This window comes from Coturnix japonica, unplaced genomic scaffold, assembly GCF_054131305.1.
Source record: "Coturnix japonica strain WE unplaced genomic scaffold, WE-NBRP24 Scf080, whole genome shotgun sequence".
In the NCBI taxonomy this organism is placed as follows: domain Eukaryota; kingdom Metazoa; phylum Chordata; class Aves; order Galliformes; family Phasianidae; genus Coturnix; species Coturnix japonica.
In genome coordinates this window covers 246,409-264,304 of record NW_028188983.1, presented here as the reverse complement: position 1 = coordinate 264,304, position 17,896 = coordinate 246,409, and the positions used below count along the sequence as shown (strand labels likewise).

Here is a 17,896-nt window from a genome sequence, read left to right as displayed (position 1 = left end):
GGAAAACGAGACTGTCTTCATACTGGCTTGACCCCACTGAAGGCTGATTGTCCTGAAGCTGACAAACAGGTTCGGATCAGATATTAGAGCTGAATGAATATAATGGCATTAAGGGTGCGGCCGCCAGAAGAAAGAGGGAATTGTCAGCTGGGGCTCCCACACTCTTCTCCCTGAAGCCCACTGTCTGCAAGGCATGTGAGCAATGCAAGGGCTGGAGGAGATGCCCCATTTCTTGTTGGTTGTGGGTTCCACACCCCGATGTGGCATTTCACATCTGTCCCTTCAGATCAGCTCCAACAAAGTTTCACATCTAGGGTGCCATCCAACAAGATTTAGCCCCAAAATAGCCCCAAAAATCCCAAGCCTGGACTCTTGGCCTTTATTCCTTCTGTTTTGCTTGAACATCTTCAGGAAGGCAGCAGAAACAATGGGTTTTGCAATACTTGGGGTTGAGAAGGTCAGGGTGGTGGAAGGTTTTCACCCATTAATGTGAGAGATGCTGGGATGCTTTGGTACCCCAGGGAGCAGTTGTGGCTGCCCATGGTAGAAACTATGGGCAAACCAAGCCTGGATGGTTTTATTTCCCCAGCTGTGGAGCGAGATGCAGGAAGGATGGGGCAGACAAGTCATGAGTCAGCAGTGAAGCCAAGGAAGTGGAGTGGGAAATAAATTGCAACTCTCACTCCTCCTCAGTTTGCATTACAGGGGTAAATAAACCTGCCTGCACCCTGAGCTGCTTCCGAATGGGTTTCTCCAAAGGGAAACTCAAAGTGGAGATGTCCTGGGGGTGCCCAGGAGAGTGGGGGGGAAAAGGGGTCAATGGTGATGGCTGATTTGTCCAGCATCCAGCTGAGCTGTGGGGACCTTCCATGGCTATGCTGCCTTGTGAACAGGAGCCCAGCACAGAGCAAAAGGATGAGGAGCCTGATCTCACCCAATCTAAGCTGCCTAAAAGGGCAGTGAGGGCTCGTCCCTCCCTGTGCATCCTGCAGACCCTGGTGCAGGCTTTAAGCTTTAAAGGTGTGGTGCTTGAGGACACCACTGATGCTGTTTTGCAAAGACAGACATCTGTTTCATTTAGAAATTAACCTGCTCTTGCGAGAGGGTTTCAGGGGTGGGGTGTGGGATATATTTCTTTTGCTGCTCCCTGAGCTGGGTCTCATTAATTGCCTTAAACAAGGGCCTGCCTGCTTTGTGTTCTGCCTGCAGCGTGTGAGATCCCAGCTTCCCAGGTGATGCTGTGCATTCACTCACCTCTGATGGAACAGAGCTATGCAAAAGTGAATGGGGAAGGAGAGCAGACAGCATCTAACGACTCAGTTAAAGCCTTGCAAACTACAAACTCAACCCGTTTGGAGGTTCAGGTCTGAGAATACATCACTGCTTTGTTAATGTTGGGAGGGAAATGAAACCTGTGGAGCACAGCTTGAATAATGCATGTAGTTTATTGAAGGTACAGCTGAAAGTCTGGAGTAAGCGAAGGGTAATCAACTGTTCACTTACACATTAAAAGCATTAAATCTGTCTATCTGGTACACACACAGGAAAAACAACGCATGCATTTAACTACAGAAATATAAGGTGCTCGTCGGCGTGTAATTAAAATCTGCTCTACCTAACCTGGTGTAGCAACTTGGGCCCATTTACATAACCATTACCAACCCTCTCATAAACAGGAAAAATTGGATTTTCAGGTGTCATTAAAGGAGCTAAATAACAGATGCGGCTTCATCTGGGGCACTGTAAGAAGTGGCTTCTCTTTCTGATGAGCAAATTTTGGTGTTCTTTTGCAATTGCTGTCTGAGGGACAGGAAATCCCTCAGAAAAGGGGCTGAGCAGGAAGAGCCGTGAAGGCAGCAGACTGAAATGCAAATCTTGCCTGGCTGAGACGTGGGGGAGGAGGGGGGTCCACTGACCACTATGAGAGAGAAGGTGGGTGGTGACCATTCAAAAAACCACCTTGTTTTTGGCAGAGCTACCGACCTCACTGCGTGTGCAATGCATGCTCGTGTGATTCAGCTGTTAGAAGGAAGGGGAATACTGTTTTACTGCAGAAATGCTGGTTCTTTTCTCAACACGACGTGATGTTTCATCACCTACCGGCTCGTTCTGACCACACGCACGGCCGTGCTGTATCGACTGCCCCCTCCACACACCCCAGGACCTGGGATGATGACAGCCCCAGGGCTGCACTGCTCCACTCCAGCACACACTATGTTTCCCACTCCAGCTGCACATTGCAGCCCATCAGCACCGGGCAGCACCTCGCGACCCACGCAGCTGGCTGCGCTCCGGGCCCCAAAGCCACCCCCAACCCTAGGGACGCAGTCCACGCTGCGAGCACTGAATCCAGCACCGCTGACCCCAAAGGATGAGACCACCCCTCCCAGCCCTGAGCTGCCTCCGGTCTTCACGGAGCATTTGCCACCGATTCCAGATAAGGATCGGCACTCACCGACCGTGCCACCGCCGCTGACCACGGCTGTAGGAAAAGAAGGGTCTGGTCAGTGCTGAGCAGCACCCAGGTAGGTTGTGTGCAGTGTAAAAGGGAATGAAGGGGATTATAGGCTTACAGTGGGGCTCGCTTGGTTGGCTTACCTACGCTCACCGGGTTGCCAGTGCATATCCTGTAAAAAACAAAAGGCAGTGTCTCAGAGATGTGCTTTAAGGGGATGCTGCCCAGTCTTAGAAATCCTTGGTGCCCTGGTGTGGTCTGTATTGGCCACTGAACCACTGCGGGTTGGACCCAAAACCCCACAGGTGGCCAAATGTCACATCCCTGTATGTCCTGCAGCACTGAGATGAAGCTGCACTGAGGGGGGGGGGGGGATGCACCCATGGGGAGATGGGAAGGAGCAATGCTCCTGTTTGTACCCACAGGGATGTGGGAAGTATCAGTGCTCCTCTTTGCACTCATGGGGAGCTGCAGCCACCCAACATTCCCCACTTCCTCTCCTGTTGGGTTTGTCTGCAAGCTGCAGCTGTGCATGCACCCACCTGCTCTCTTCTCCTTCCAGCAGAGTCCTGTAGGTCGCAATCTCAATGTCCAGGGCCAGCTTGACATTCAGCAGCTCCTGGTAGTCCCTCAGCAGACATGCCATCTTGTCCTTGGCCTGCTGCAGAGCCGTCTGCAGGTCCACCAGCTTCTGCCTGGCATCTTTGAGGGCGCAGTCACCGCGCTGCTCAGCGTCGCAGATGGCCGTCTGCAGGGCTGCAATCTGTAAATGGCAACGGGTGGCTGAGACAGCAACACAGAGCTCAGCAGGGCTGCAGGTTTCCCCCCTTGCTTCTCAGCTAGAAACTGCTGGAGAAACCTAGATTTTGATTGGGCATCTGCAGTGGCCATGCATTGGGGGATGAAGGGATGTGTTGTCTGCACTGTAGCAAACATGCAGCTGCCATTAGTTCTGGGAGAGCCAAACCAACTGGATTCTGCTAGGTAGAAATAAATCTGCCACCTAGAGAAGCATGGTGACACATCCAGGTTGGAGCTGGGGCTGGGGGTTCCTTTGCACACTGCCTCCCATGCAGCACTCAGCTCTTTACCTACCTGTTTCTTCACGTTATCTGATTCACACTGCAGCTTCTGTATCATCCGGTTCAGCTCTGCAATCTCACTCTGGTTGTTCCGTAGGTCATCGCAGAACTTGCCCCGGCTGCTGTGGAGCTCTTCAAGCTGTGCATGGGAAGGGGACAACACATTGGAGCTGCAGCAATGCTCTGAGATGGGACCTTATGAACACTTTGGGATCTCCTGATGGATGTGCAGGAGGAGATCGTGACATTCTGCTTTTTATGGGAGATTCTTCACATGCAATAGTTATGGTTTTGTGTTGATTGGGTTTCTTTATGGCACAGTTTTCTTTATCAAACTACAGCTCATGAACACCGAGGGGTGGGTTTGATCTGTGTTATTGAGGACAGAAGTGCTCCTTGGGGTTTTGTTGGTGGAGGGTTTCATTGCCACTTATGCAGTACTCACTCTGGTCTGGTAGAAAGCCTCCACTTCAGCCTTGCTCTTCTGGGCAATCTCCTCATAGCAGCATTCCACGCTTTTGATGATGCCTTCCATGTCCAGGTCCCGGCTGTTGTCCATTTGCACAATGACCGAAGTGTCACACAGCTGACAGTCCATCTGTGCTCTCTCCTGCAAGATCCATCACAGGTCATTCCCCTTCCACCCACCAGCCCCAGGGCTGCACCTCAACTAAAGGGTCTGGAGGGAAGAAGGAGCCTTGGGGAAAACTAGGGACAGTTGTCCTATGGGTGCCCAACTGGGATATGGGATCTTGTTCCCAACAGCTGGGACTTGCTGTGGTGGCACGATATGGGATTGCCTGAAGGAGCAACGCAATCCAACTGGAGCAACTCGCTGATTGCAGCTCAGCATTGCAGCTGTGCCAGCAGGCTGTGCATCCCTTGGGGTAAGTGCTTTGGGCCCAATGCCTGCAGGCTGCAGGTTAGGAAAGGTGGAGAGCAAGCACCAAGCATCCCCTGTGTGTTTTGGTAGGAACTTGCTACGTTTTAGGTGAAAGCATTACTTCCATTAAAAGATTTTGGCATATGCAGCTGAATAAGTGAAATGCTAAAAATAATCTGGGTTTTCAAGATTGGGGACTTTCAGTGACTCTGGTTTGGATGCAAATTTGAGGGGCTTTTTTTCATGCAAAAGGTCTCTCCCTTTTGCAGACAGCTGTGTGGCAGGCAACCAAAGCATCTAACAGTGTCCTTAGCAGGTGCGTATGTAGAGACTGGGATTTATTTGCCTGTGGTTGTAGGATTTTAGGAGAAGACACCTTTCCCTGTGCTGGTTTTGCTCTCAGAGCCTGGGGCAGTGGGTGAGCTGCTCTTACCTCAGCATAGATGCACTTGAGGAACTCCAGCTGCTGCCGCAGGAGGCCCACCCGCACCTCCAGCTCTTCCTTGGTCAGGTAGAGGCAGTCCACGTCCTGAAGAGAAACCATGTGTTGGGTGAAAAGAGGGAAAAGAACCAAGGGCTGTGCCCAGGCTTATTTTCTCTTAGATTTGCAGGTCTCTCGCTGTGGCCAACCCCTGACTCTACCTGGGTTTGCATTATCCGTGCTTAAAACCTGATGAGGTTCTGCACATTCCTTGGGTCACCTCTATGTTGGGCTTCCCCTGCTCAGGCAGTGCTGTGGCTTTGCATTTCTCCCCCAGGTTTTGCTCACCTTCTTCAGCACCACGAACTCATTCTCTGCTGCCGTGCGCTTGTTGATCTCATCTTCATACCTGCATTGGAAAGCAGAGGGGGGGGTGCTGATTGCTGGGGGTCCCATCCCTACAGCCCAGCATAGCTAATGCCAGGACATCTCCCTGTTTGCTTTGTATCTCCTATTTGGCTTTTGCTTTGTTGTTATTTTTCCTCCCCTGCTTGGCTGTGTTCAGCACTTTGAAATAGCCCACGCCAGCAGTATCGGTGGCCACTATGAGGTGGCAGCAAGTCAGGTGAAACCACAAGGAGTGCAAAACTCTGCACCAAGCTGAAGGCCTGGTGTGCTCCTCCTAACCCTGCGAGGCTTTTTGGAAGCATCCAGGACTCTGTTCTGAGAGTTCATGGGCAGAATGTGGCCAAAATGCTCCAGGGGAGGTCAGGAGCTTGAGCAAGCCATGAAACTCCCATTTGCAATGAGAGCAGAGCCTGTGCGTAATGGCCAAGTAATTGGGGCTGAGAAGTACTTTCACAGGGTGAGTCTGACCTCATCGAGTGAGAGAAAACTTCTGAGAGCACAACTGTAAGATCTTTGGAGAAGACTCTTTCATCCTGGCTGTGCATAACCAGCCACCAAGCGTCCTGGTTATGGCTAAGCATAGCATACAGGGAGCAATTAAAGAATATCTGCATCATAGATCAAAAAGCACCAGGGGAAGGGAAGGGACAGCACCAGGGGCACAGAGTTTGGTGATGTGAGAAGTTTGATATGGCATCAGGGTGAGGGAAGGAGCTCCCCATCCCCTCCTATGGATATACTGCAAGTGTTGGGTGTGCAGCAGTAGGACCCCTGCCCTGTGCCCGAGTGTTTAGACTCGTCGACCAATGCATTAACCTCCCCTTTGCACTCTGCTTACTTGCACTTGTATTCCTGCACCAGGTCCCGCAGGCATCGCTCCTCATTCTCCAGCCTCTCTCGCTCCCCCAGCACACACTCCAGCTGCTTCCTCAGGTTGCAGATGAAATTCTCAAAGACAGGCTCCAGGTTGCGCCGGGATGCAGGCAGGACGTACTGCTGCAGCAGCTCCCACTTGGTGGTCAGCACCTTGTTTTGCTGCTCCAGCAGCCGGACCTACAGAAAGAAGAGATGAGAAAGTCACTCGGTCTCTCTAATATCGAGCAAAGTCATTTTGGTTCCTCTGCTTGCAGGATGTAAGAGCAAAACTAAAAGGCAAGTGGTTAAGGGCTGATTTCTCAGCAGCCTGAGTGCTAAGGGCATCATCTCCCAGCCCAGGGCTGAACAACACCCGTGTGCTTGCTCCGTGTGGAACCCAATGATCTGTTTGAGCAAAGCACACTTATACTGAGGAAAGATCCCTTCCTGCTTTGACGAGCTCATTCCAGGAACGAGCTCTCCCAGTACTGAAAGCTCCATACAAGAGCTCATTTGAATGCATCTGATTGAAGCTCTAACCACGGGTACTTATCATGCCTTTCACTTCTAGATTAAAGAGCTCTCCTAAGTACTTGGGAACCTTTATGGATCATGAATAAGTCATTTTTGCAGCGGGAGGAAGTAGGGTGGCTCCTTTACATTGGGTTTGTTTTTCTCCGCTGCGGAACAGCTCACGGGGAAATCTGAGCTTGGATGGAGTAAAGAATCCTCTGTCATTTGAAAAACCATTTTCCATAACACACCCCTAAGCAGCAATGAAAGCCCCTTAGGCTTAGCTAAGAAGGTAATGATAAATGACGTTTGTTTAGGAAATCACCAAATCCTTTCATCGACAGACTGGACAGAGAAATTAAAGTTTATCTCGTTTTACCTAGACCTGCATCCTTCTCCCTCTGCAGGGCGAAGTGTACAAACAGCTGTCATAGAACTGTAGAATAGTTTGGGCAGGGTGGGACCTTAATGATCCAACCATACCATAGAATCATAGATCCAAAGGATGGTTGGGTTGGAAGGGTCCTCAAAACCCCCCCATCCCCACCCCTTTCTCTGGCTTGGTCCCACTTCTCCATCAGATGCCCATGCCCCATCCATGGTCTTGAGCACCTCCAAGGTGTTTCTTTGGTGTTTGTAGAGATAGGAGAGCAATTGCCAATCACACATGGTGTAGAACCATCTAGGTTGGAGAAGACTTCCAAGGTCATCTCATCATCTCCCTCCTTTGTCCCACAAGCTTTGGCTTGCTGCTGACCCCAACTGAGCCATTTAGCAGGCTGGTGGCCATCAAGAGGCACAGCAGAAGGGCTGGGATCCAAGCAGTGCCTGCACCAGGAGCCATTGGTGTCACGTTATCCGCGGGGCTCACCTTGTCAATGAAGCAGGCGAACTGGTTGTTGAGGTTCTTGATCTGCTCCTTCTCGTGGGTCCGCACCTGGCACTCCTCAGGGTCCACCCCCACGCAGAGGGGCTTGAGGAGCTCCGGGTGGATGCTCACACCACGGATCCCTTCTGATCGACCTCCTCCAAGCCCAATGCCGATGCCTCCGCCATAGCCGCCCATGGCCACTCCATCCCCAAGGCCTCTGTAGCTGCCCAGGCCCCCGTAGCCTCCGCAGTTACCAAACCCCACCACCGTGCCCACGCCGAAGCGACCTCCGCCGTAGGCAGTGCCGCATCGTCCCACGCTGCCTGCACCATACGCCGCGCTACGGCAGCTTCCACCAAAGGAAATCCTCTGCCCGCGGCCCAGGTCGCAGACGCTCCTGCTGCTGAAGCCTCCCAACCCGCAGCGCCGTGCAGCAGGTTGGCACACCGAGGCTGAGCTGCTGCCTGCTCTGCCCAGACCGCAGACAGCGGAGGCTGAAGAGAAGCCACGTCGACCCAGCAGCGAGCTGGAGGTATAGCACTGCCGGCTCATGATGCGGCACACGGGGACGGGAGCAGCGGTGGTGGAAGAAAGTGGAGGAGCAAGAGAGGAGTGCAAGGAGATCTCCTGTGGCTGCTCCCAGGCACAGCCCTGCTCCTTATATACGTTCCAGGAGGTGCCTGAGATGCAAAAATTTAATTTATCCACTGGGTTTGGTCTGCCTGGCAGCAAGGAATGGCTTCCAACATTTCCAACCCACAGCAAACACTTCCATCTCATATGAAATAATGTGGAAATTAAAATAAACTGCTTTGCTTGCAAGCTTCAGTTTCAGGACTTATATTTTACTTAATTAATCTGCTTCCTTATTGTGTAATTATAGTTTAGCAAAATAATTCAAGGGGTTTTTATTCATGGCTTGTTTACGGTTCGGTTTCACCACGGTGTTTAATTACATCCCAGGACCTTCTGCAGAACGCCCCACCAGGGTCCCTGGGCAGCTCAGGGCTGGTTCTTGAGCAATGGACAATGGAGCAGGAGGTGGTTCCATCAGCACACGCATTTCTGCACCTCACTGCATGGCCATGGCTTTCCAAGTTGGGCTCTTGCAGCTGGGTCAGGTTAAAGCTGAATGGGATAAGAGGAGAGCACAGGGTTGGTGGTGGAGGCAATGGGGTGGTGTGTGGTTGTGTTGAGTTTGGTCATGGAGGGATGCTCCGGGGATGGGGTTCATGGGCAAGAAGCCAAGGTGCCCATTCAAAAGAGTGTTCTGTGCTGAATAAAGTACTTATGGACATTATTCTGGGTGTGATGGGACCAGAGAAAACCTGGAGATGCAACAAAGCAATGAAGAGCAGCATTTCAGACAGGTTGAGCGATGTTGGCCAGAGTGAACATTTTTCCTCTTATTCCTGGTGACACACCTATTGGACGTGGAATTATTCGAGTGATATCTGTTAATGAGAAAGCACCTTGCCTTCTTAATTAAAATCCTTAAAAAGAGTTTTGAATTTGCTTGGAAACAAATAAAGTGCTGCTTTTTTTTTTTTTTTTTTGCCTTAACAAAGGAATCTAATCACAGAAGCACAAGTGATTGCATTGCGTGCCCGAAGAAGGTTTTGCATCTTTGCTAGGGCAAAATTTCCTGGTTCTGGGAGGATTCCTAGACAATGGGGTTGTATACTTCAAATGGATTGTCTCGAATGAGAAAATAATGCAAAGGAATTATGGTAATTTAGAATATTTGTGGTGTCTCCCCAGTTAGAGTCCTTCCTATTCTTTTTTACAGAACTCAGAGTGGGTTGAAATGAGGCATGAGATATTCCATGCCATTTTAATAATGTTGTAGCTCTGTTGTAGCCACATTGGTATGAGAAATTAGGGTGCAAGTTGATTAATGAGGTGTAGTTCCATGCACAAGGCTGTAATATCTGGAGAAAGCAGATGGGCTTTTGGGCTCTGTGGTCTCCATGTTATTCTGCCCATGGTCATCCAGGTGAAGGACAACAGGGTGTGTTGTCTAAAGTCCAACCTGGAGTGCACAGAGCACTCATGGCCCCGTTGCACCACATGTGCAATGCTTGCACAATTTTAGGATTGTAAAGCAAGGAAAATGGGACCATCATCATTCCTCCCATAGCTACCATCCCTGCAACCCCTCCCTGCTGTTTCCCCATGCACTCAGAGCACCAAGCCCATGCTCCAACCCTGAGAGGTGGATGCTTGCAGGTGCCCAGCCCCGCACATCAGAGAGTTCAGGGCAGTGCTTGTGGTTTACAGCTGCTGAGCTGTCACAAAGCCAGTTCTGGTTACATAAACTTCAAAGCAAAGAGTGCACCCATGCCATTTCACCTTCTGCAGGGAAGAATTGCAATCACATTTCTTCTCTCCAAGCTTTGTCCTGGATGGTGGAGGTCTGGTGGTGGCTGGGGAGCTGTGGAGAGGCACTGATCTGCTGCTTTTAAAGTTGAAACTGTAGTTTTCAGGCTGCAGGGACTCAGCAAAGCTTTGAAGCAGCAAATGATGGTCAGGTTTGTCAGGAAACCCCTGAGGTCCTTGGCCTGAAATATGCCCCAGGCCCTGGTAGCTCCCCTAAGACCCAAGGCCTTGAGATTTGCATCCACCCAGCACTTGGGGGAAATTAGTCTCATTTAAGCACCCTGCTATATTGAGTCTGTTGGGTCATCTGTGAAAACAGAGAGAGCCCCAGGGGTTTTCCAGCCTCCTGCTGTGATGACCAGTCACCCAAGATTGCTTTATCCCAATGAGAAAACCACTTTTTAAAGACCCTTTCCTGATGAAATGGGGCCAGCAGGGCTTGGCTGCACTCCCAGCACTGTCAGTGCCCTCCTTCCCTTCCCTGGGCAGTTTTTGTGGCTCCTTGCAAAGGGACCCTGCAGTCACCATTAAAAGCCTTAATGAGGCCCCTGGGACATCACCCTCTGGTTGCACGGGTCCATGAGGGCTCTTCCTGCTCTTAGCTGCAGCTGGATGCTGTTCCCACATTAAAGCAGGTGATGGATTTGCAGGGACAATAGTCTGAGCTCCTTCAATCACCACGGGCACCGCACCACCCCATCTGCCCACCTTCAACCTTGCTTTCCTCTGGACATCACACAGCTTTCATGCTATGTAGGACAGCCACAGCACCAGCACTGATTCTGGGCATTGTGGAGTAAGGAAAACACAAGTGAGCATTACACCCAAGGTATCTTTGCCATATTCTGTGCTTCTTTTTAACTGTTTTCATGGTGGGGAAGCTGGGTGCAAAGTGCTGCTATGGGCACTGCTGAGTGATTGCTGGAAATGCTGTTTGAATCCAACAGCAGCACACAGCATCCCGTTTGGGTTCAGAAAATCTCCTTGTTGATGGTGCTGATGGTGACCTAAGCAGAGAAACTCTCCTTCCTAGCCTTTATTTACCACCTTATTTTGCAAGAGACAAATAGGTTTCGTACCAAACGCTGCGGGTGTCCACCCAGTTCCTTTGTAACGTTCCTCTTTTGCATAGGAATTTGTAAGGCCCTTTTGCATCACCTGGCCATCCGTGTGGCCAGATGGGTTATTAAGGCTCTGAGTAATGGGGTGGAATGGGCACAGCAGGGTCACGATGAAAGCACATGGAACAGCACTGGGAACAGCTGCTGCAAAGGAAATGCAACCACAAGCCGGGAGCAGGGTGTGAGGTTTGCACCCAAAGTGTTTTTCTAAGGAAGGGTGGCACAGAATAACCATGTGATGCTGAGGCTGGAAGTATTGCTGTGCTGTATCACGGGACAGCTGCCTCTGCCTCTCCTCTGGTGAGATACCAGCACTTCCAACCAATGCGTGTTCCTTCATGCACATGGATTCCAGAGATGCCCCGCAGCAATGGAGGTGTGGGAGAAGGGAAATGCAGCCCAGAATTTCAACCGGTTCCCATCGGTGGGCCTGGAAATCTGATTGTGTGCACCATAATGGCCATAGAAAGGAGCTGTGCAGCAGCGTGTGTGTGATTAATGTATAATAGCATTAATTTTTCAGGTTTACATTTAAGTTACCCTAGAATAAAAATGAAGTAGCAGTGGTACATATACACAGAGCAGAAAACTCAGAGCTTTTATGAGCAATGTAACTGCATGCTTGTAGAGCCATCGCTCTATGGAGGGGGACATGGGGAAATGTTAGAGAGCAAACCTCATTAAAGGCCTGTTCTAAATGGGTTGGCAGGTAGGATAACGAGAGAATAAATGCACTTCTTGCACTGATTTCCTCCACCACTGAGCTGTAGCTGGAGGCCCCACACATAGTCAAGGGGAGTGACAGAGGCAGATTCAGGAGCAGAGGTGGTCAAAGCCAAACAAAAAAGGACAAATGGGAACCAGGAGAACAACACAACGTTGTGCTGGTGAGCACCCAGCAATTCATAAAGCCTTCCAGATGGACACTCAGGTTAAGGAGATTACAGAAGGTATAGCTTGTAGAATATGTACCTATTATCTTAATGAATGGTTAGAGTCGTGTTTTGTGGCTTGTTTTACCACCAGCATGCAAAGAAAAAATGACTGTGTGTCATGGCAGAGGCGGTGGCTGGGTGTGTAAGCTCCATGTAATGGTTGGCCTCACTGGGCTGAGTGTGATAAAGAGAAGCATTTGTCCTGGAGGAAGATGCAGCCAGCTTCCATTCCTTGCAGCCCAATGCTCAGCAGCCAGAGATGTTCAGATCTGCCCCGGGGGGCACTGCAGCCTCTATCTCAGCTCTGAGCAGCTCACGGGCTCATAGCTTCCAACCCCAGACATGGGCTCTCTGAGTTGCCAGCAAACCACATAGCCAGGGAGATAAAGCCAAGCAACAGTGACAATTATAGCTGCTTCCTCCAAGGGAAGCATCTTATTAGGGGAATCTGCTGCTTTCAGAAGGATGAGCAGGGTCTCAGAAACCCAGGGTTTGTTTTAACAGCCAGACTGCCAGAATGCTGGCAAAGGTTTGTTTGGGGAATTCCAGCATCATTTCTTGCTCCATGCATCAGTGTTGCCTCATTATTCTCTTTGTTCTTGTTATTATGTGGTTGCTTGTTCTCACTGAAATCCCTATGGGGTAACCACCTGCGTGTGACACCGGGCAGTGCTCAGCACCTGGTTCTCTTATTCTCCATCCAGGAATGGCTTGCATAGGGAAATGACAATGACCAGAAGCCAGCTGAGTGCACTGGACACCCCAATAATTGCACACCTGCCCTCCCAGCTCCTCAGCTTCCTGCAGCTACTGTTTTTCCCCCAGGCAATTCTGAAAGGCAGTCAGCGCGCTGCTCAGCATCGCAAATCCCCGTCTGTCCAAGGTGCAACTTTCCCTTTAATTACCAAGCATGACAACTGTGGCTTCCCTGTCCTCGTTTCCATTAAGGATTGACAAACACCAGAGTCTCGCTGTCCCTGAAGCGTCCCACCCCTCTCCAATGACTTTCTTTCAAGTTATTCCAAGAGCATGCGATAAAGAGAAGCAGTTGTTTATAAGATCCCTCCTGGGCTCAGTGTGGTGCTGCTTTGGCACCCACACCCCTCATCACCAACACTAGAACTGGGTGCTCACACCCTATTCCCCAGGAACACTTAATTCCCTCTCCTTGACCCCAGAATTGAATTATCTTCCAATGGGAAATGCTTCTATGCTTTGCCTTCCTGCTGCCCAGGAATGATGACAGCATCAGTTTAACTTCTGTTGTACAAAATAGCTTGTTTCAAGAAATCTGCCACTAGCCCTTTTATAAGGACCCATCCTAGGTCAGTGTGTGGGTGTTGCAGTTGTGCAGTGGGGTTTGGGGGTTGATGTGTTGCAAATCTGCTCTGAGCTGTGCTAAGTGCTGGGTTCCCAGCAGTGCCCGTTGCCCATCATTTGTCCATTTCCACCCTGATGGAGGCTATGTAAAGTTTGTGCCTAAAGGTTGCGAAAAGCTGCAGTTCCGAACGATTCCCCCTCATTTGCATCACTTCTGGGGAAATGCAGAACTAATTGCATAATGTCAGAACTCATCCTTCAGCAAGGATCAGGATGGGGTGACTCACCCCTGAGGAACAGTTCCTTTAGTCCAGGAAAGGAAGAAGCCAACTTGCTGAGCTGGTCCATGGCCAATGGGTGCTGGCTGGGGGGGTCTGCACTATGGATGTAAGTGCTATGCCAACCCATGGAGAACATCTGTGTGCCCTGAAATCCAGGCAGCAAAAAATGCATGAGCTCATTCAGGTCAGAAAGTACCCAAATGTTTGGTTCAGCCACCAGACAGAAAAGTCCCAAACTCACTTGGCTCCAGTGCTGCTGAAATGAAGCGAAAGAAAAAGATTAATTTTCCATTAAAAGAATCTTATAAGGAAATACGGTTAATTAAGCAAAGGCAAGGAAATCCCGCATGACCCTGTGAGGCTCATACCCAGGGGCTGGGGATTCCTCCAGCCTTAGGCTCAGCCTGGACCACAATCCCAGAGCATCTCCTTCTGCAGGTGAGATCTCTGCCTACAGCCTCCCCCACCCTCCTGGTGCCACTGACCACATCACAAGGAACAACTTGCTTCTGGACATAATGTGGATTGTGGAGCCGTCTGGCTGCAAGGAATGAGTGTTCACGGGAGGAACTAATTACTGGCTAATTTCTTACCTGCCTTTATCCACAATCTGCTTTGTGGCAGGCTCCCTGGGTATCATTTGCTCCCACCTGCTGTGCAAACCACCTATCTGCTTCCTCGGGCTGGAAGCACCACCTCCAGTTTCCCATGTGTGTTCCCCACTTGGCTGCCAGCAATAATAATAACGTGGTGATAATTATAGGCAGTGATGTGTTCATTAAAGAATAGAAAGCAATGCATCAGGAGGACTCCGAGGCCATCCCATCTGGTGCAGGGGTCAGAAAGTGGAAGTTAAACCTCTCGTGCTACCTGGAAGCTGGCTGTGTGGCTTGGAAATTGGCTGTATGAAGCAAGGGAAATGCAAACGATCCCTGATAATGAATCCCTGAGTAATGGTAAAATGCGCAATAAATCTGCATCCATTTTGTCAGACCACAAAAATGCAGCTTTGGTCCCCCAGGAGATTTTGAGGTATTTAAATTTATGCCTTTTTTTTTTTTTTTTTTTTTTTTTTTTCACCTCGGGTGAAATTACATAAGTATTTATTTTATTTTTCTAAATCTTTCAAATATTCATATTATTATTTTGCTAAGTGGGATATTCCAAACCACCTGCAGCTCCATGTTGTCCATCACCAAGGTCTCCATAGAACTTCAGAGACCAAAGTTGAGTTTTTGTTTTACCAAAGCTGCTCAGTTTCTTTGTTGTTGATCACAAATATGAAGCCTCTTTATCACAGTCAGAGAATCTATTGGGAAAGGCCACTAGGATCATCTAGCCCTGCCATCAACCCATCAACTTCCAACCATCAGACCATTATCTAATCCAACCATCAACCCATCAACCCATAGTCTTCCAACTTATCAACCCAATTATCCCCCAACCAGCAGAAAAAGGGGAAGCAAAGTCCCATTTTCCAGTGCTGGGCCTCAGGGGGTGCATCTTCATCTTGATCCAGGAAAGAAGAGATGGAAAAGGACTTTGCCCATAGGCAAAGTGCGGAGCAGGAAGGGAAGGAGCCCATCTAGCGGCATGCTTTGAAAACAGCCCTCGTGTTGGGCATGGTTGGACTTAATTAATGGTTTTGATCCTGTGCCATTTGGTTTGGCTCATGGCAACCAATGGTTGGGTTTGAGATGAAAAGAACATTCTAGCTGCTATCACACAAAAGCGTGGAAAATAATGAATAGGTAAAAAAGCTTAATTGACAAACGTGGCCTGCAGAATTTTTCCTTCTTTAATGTCACACTCAAGGTACTTGCTCCAATTCTTGCTGTAGCTCTTCAGGCTGATGCTGTGGTTGTCCATCTTTTCCATGTTGTGCTTCAGAGACATGGGGCATCCTGGGGGCAACTTCCCCTTTGTTTCTATTACTTCTCCTCTTCCTTCTCTCCCTAAGTGCTTATCTGGCTCTGTTTAGCACAGAGAACTTCCATGGAGGATGACAAGTCATCCTTCCAGCCCTGTAAAGTCAGTTCTTGGCTGTGGTAGGTTTTAGATTGCTTGTATTGGTCAAGCAAAACATCAAACCCCAAACATTTCCTACAATGAAATGGTATTTCCATATTCATATCATGAATAGTTTTGCTGAAAGGACTGGAGAGGATCTTTACTCAGTTATCAAAGTTCTTTCTCTGGGTATTTGAAGAGATGGAAATATCCAGATGGTCGGCCTGAAACTGCAGCTTGTTTAGGAAAACTGAAATGAGAAAGAAGAGCAAAAATAACAAGAATTCTTTTTAAAAGTCAAAATTGTCCTTTGAAATGTTTGCATTGAAAGTCCATAGCTGGCGGGAGTTTGCAAATATGATAATGTGGGTTTTGCTGTTTTGCCATCAATCAGAATGGGGGCATTGTTTCAGTACTTAAACAACTACAGAATGAGAGTAGGAAGGAAAAATAGTCATCACTTACTTGGAACTGTTCCCAGCCTCTCAAAGCTTGTAATACACGTCTTAATGAATAGCTTTAAAGCCATCTGAGTTGAACCTTTCCCCTTTGTTGCTGTGACAAAATCTTTACAGCTGTAGCCATTGAGAAAAAGCAAATGCTGTCTTCATTTTCCTCCTTGGTTTGCTAAAATTATAGCTGAGAACGTCTGGGTGTTGGCTCAAACACAAGAAGGAAAGGTGCTGCCCCTGTTTTGGAAGAGGTGGTATCATCTTCCTTTCTTCTCTCTATTACTCAGGCCACTACATGGTAATTATTCTTCCAGTGTAATTAGGCAGTCGTCTGCTGCTTCCTGGGATGGGAGAAGCCACCTTGCTGGCAGATTCCTGTCTGCAGAAGGAGGGTGAAGTGCTGGGTTGAGTTACCCTTCACAACTCAACATTCCAGAGGGTGTCTTCTTTGGTGGTGCTGTTGGGGGATGAAGGCTTTATAGTCTTTAAGAGTAAGAGGGGAAAGATCTGGAAAGGCCACTGCTGGGCTCAGCCCTTGGAGGTTGGGAGTGTCATGCAAAGCAAGTTCCTGCTCTACCAGGCTGCCTATAAGGGCCAGACTGACTGGCCAACGAGTCAACCTGCATCAGGTAGTAAGCATTAACCCAGGTCCAAATCTTTCTCAAACAACCGTCTTCTTCAGCAACACTGAGACCCAACCACTGCTCTTCTGCCCGTCTCACACCTGTGAGCATGCAATGAGGAATGCACTAAACTCAGATGCAAAATGAGGGCTCCATCTCACCCAGTTTTAGCTGCTCAGATGAGCCACTAAACTGGATGCTCAACCATAGGACTGCCCATCTTCCTTAACCTGGATCTGCCATTCTGATGACTAAATTCAAATGAGACAATTTCTTCTCTTAGCACTGAAGTTACACCTCCTGCCCGGCCCTAAGGTGCTTATCTTCTTTGCATCAGCCTTTAATATTCACTTATATATATATATATGTGTGTGTGTGTGTATTTTCAGGTTGCCATTAGAATTTTGCCCCATGAGAGCGCACAGATTAATGGCTCTATGAGACCTGTAATTCTTCGTGTGATGGAGACAGGAAGAAATTCAGGGTGATAATAGTGTCTGCAAACCCCTGTGGATGACAGGCAGGGTGTATTTGTCTGAGTATATGCAGGCGTCTTACATGGTGATGTCTCCATTTGCACTAATGCCCCTGCCCCGGGCTGCCTATAGAGCCGAGATGGATCTAATTGATGCATCCAGTAGAGTCTTGCACTTGATTCACTTCATGCTAAATTAGGCGTCTGCGTTTGGTCAGGTGAATCATCTCATGGAAATGTTGGTTTCTTTCCATGGAATGAGCCCCCAGCAACCAGCTCTCACATTGAGCTCTGTGTGGGAGATTTCAAAACTAGATAGATTTCATTTCCACCCCGTTATGGCAAAGAGATCTTCCAATTCATCCCTTTTAAGCCATATGGGGGGGACACCATTCTTTGTCAGCCTTAATGCCTCTTGAAGCAAAGGTATTAATATCTGGAGTACATAGAAATCTGCCAGAGCCCACCAAGCCCACTGAGGTCAGTGATGGGACTGTCCTCATCCAATTGCTGGGATGTGGAAGGACCATGTGAGTGTGTTGTTCAGGTATCATGGTGGTGAATGAAGCTATAGGTGGCACGCTGGTTGTGGAGGTGTTACAACACTCTGAAACATGTTGGGGATTCCTAGCAAGCTTTGATATCAACAGTTACTTAAGTAAGTGGTACCTTAGCCTATAAAATGCCTAAAAGCTGCTGTCACATAGAATAAACATCATAGGACTCTCCTTGTGTCTGAGCCCCAGCATGTCCCAAACTGTCTACAGAGACAATGGGTCCTTTCTCTACCTGTGGACATACAGACAGCAAAA

The 17,896-nt window shown here is 49.0% G+C and overlaps 1 protein-coding gene across 1 annotated transcript; it reads right to left on the bottom strand.

Annotated features, from left to right (window-relative positions):
• Positions 1–1,426: 1,426 nt before the first annotated feature.
• Positions 1,427–8,130, bottom strand: LOC107325835 (keratin, type II cytoskeletal 4-like). The gene is made up of 9 exons (XM_015887036.3): positions 7,489–8,130; positions 6,088–6,302; positions 5,190–5,250; positions 4,854–4,949; positions 3,983–4,147; positions 3,551–3,676; positions 2,998–3,218; positions 2,599–2,627; positions 1,427–2,482 (listed from the first exon to the last, which is right to left on the bottom strand). The coding sequence occupies exons 1-9, from the start codon at positions 8,038–8,040 to the stop codon at positions 2,097–2,099; spliced, it is 1,851 nt and encodes a 616-aa protein (XP_015742522.3). The 5' UTR covers positions 8,041–8,130; the 3' UTR covers positions 1,427–2,096.
• Between the last annotated feature and the right edge of the window lie 9,766 nt (positions 8,131–17,896).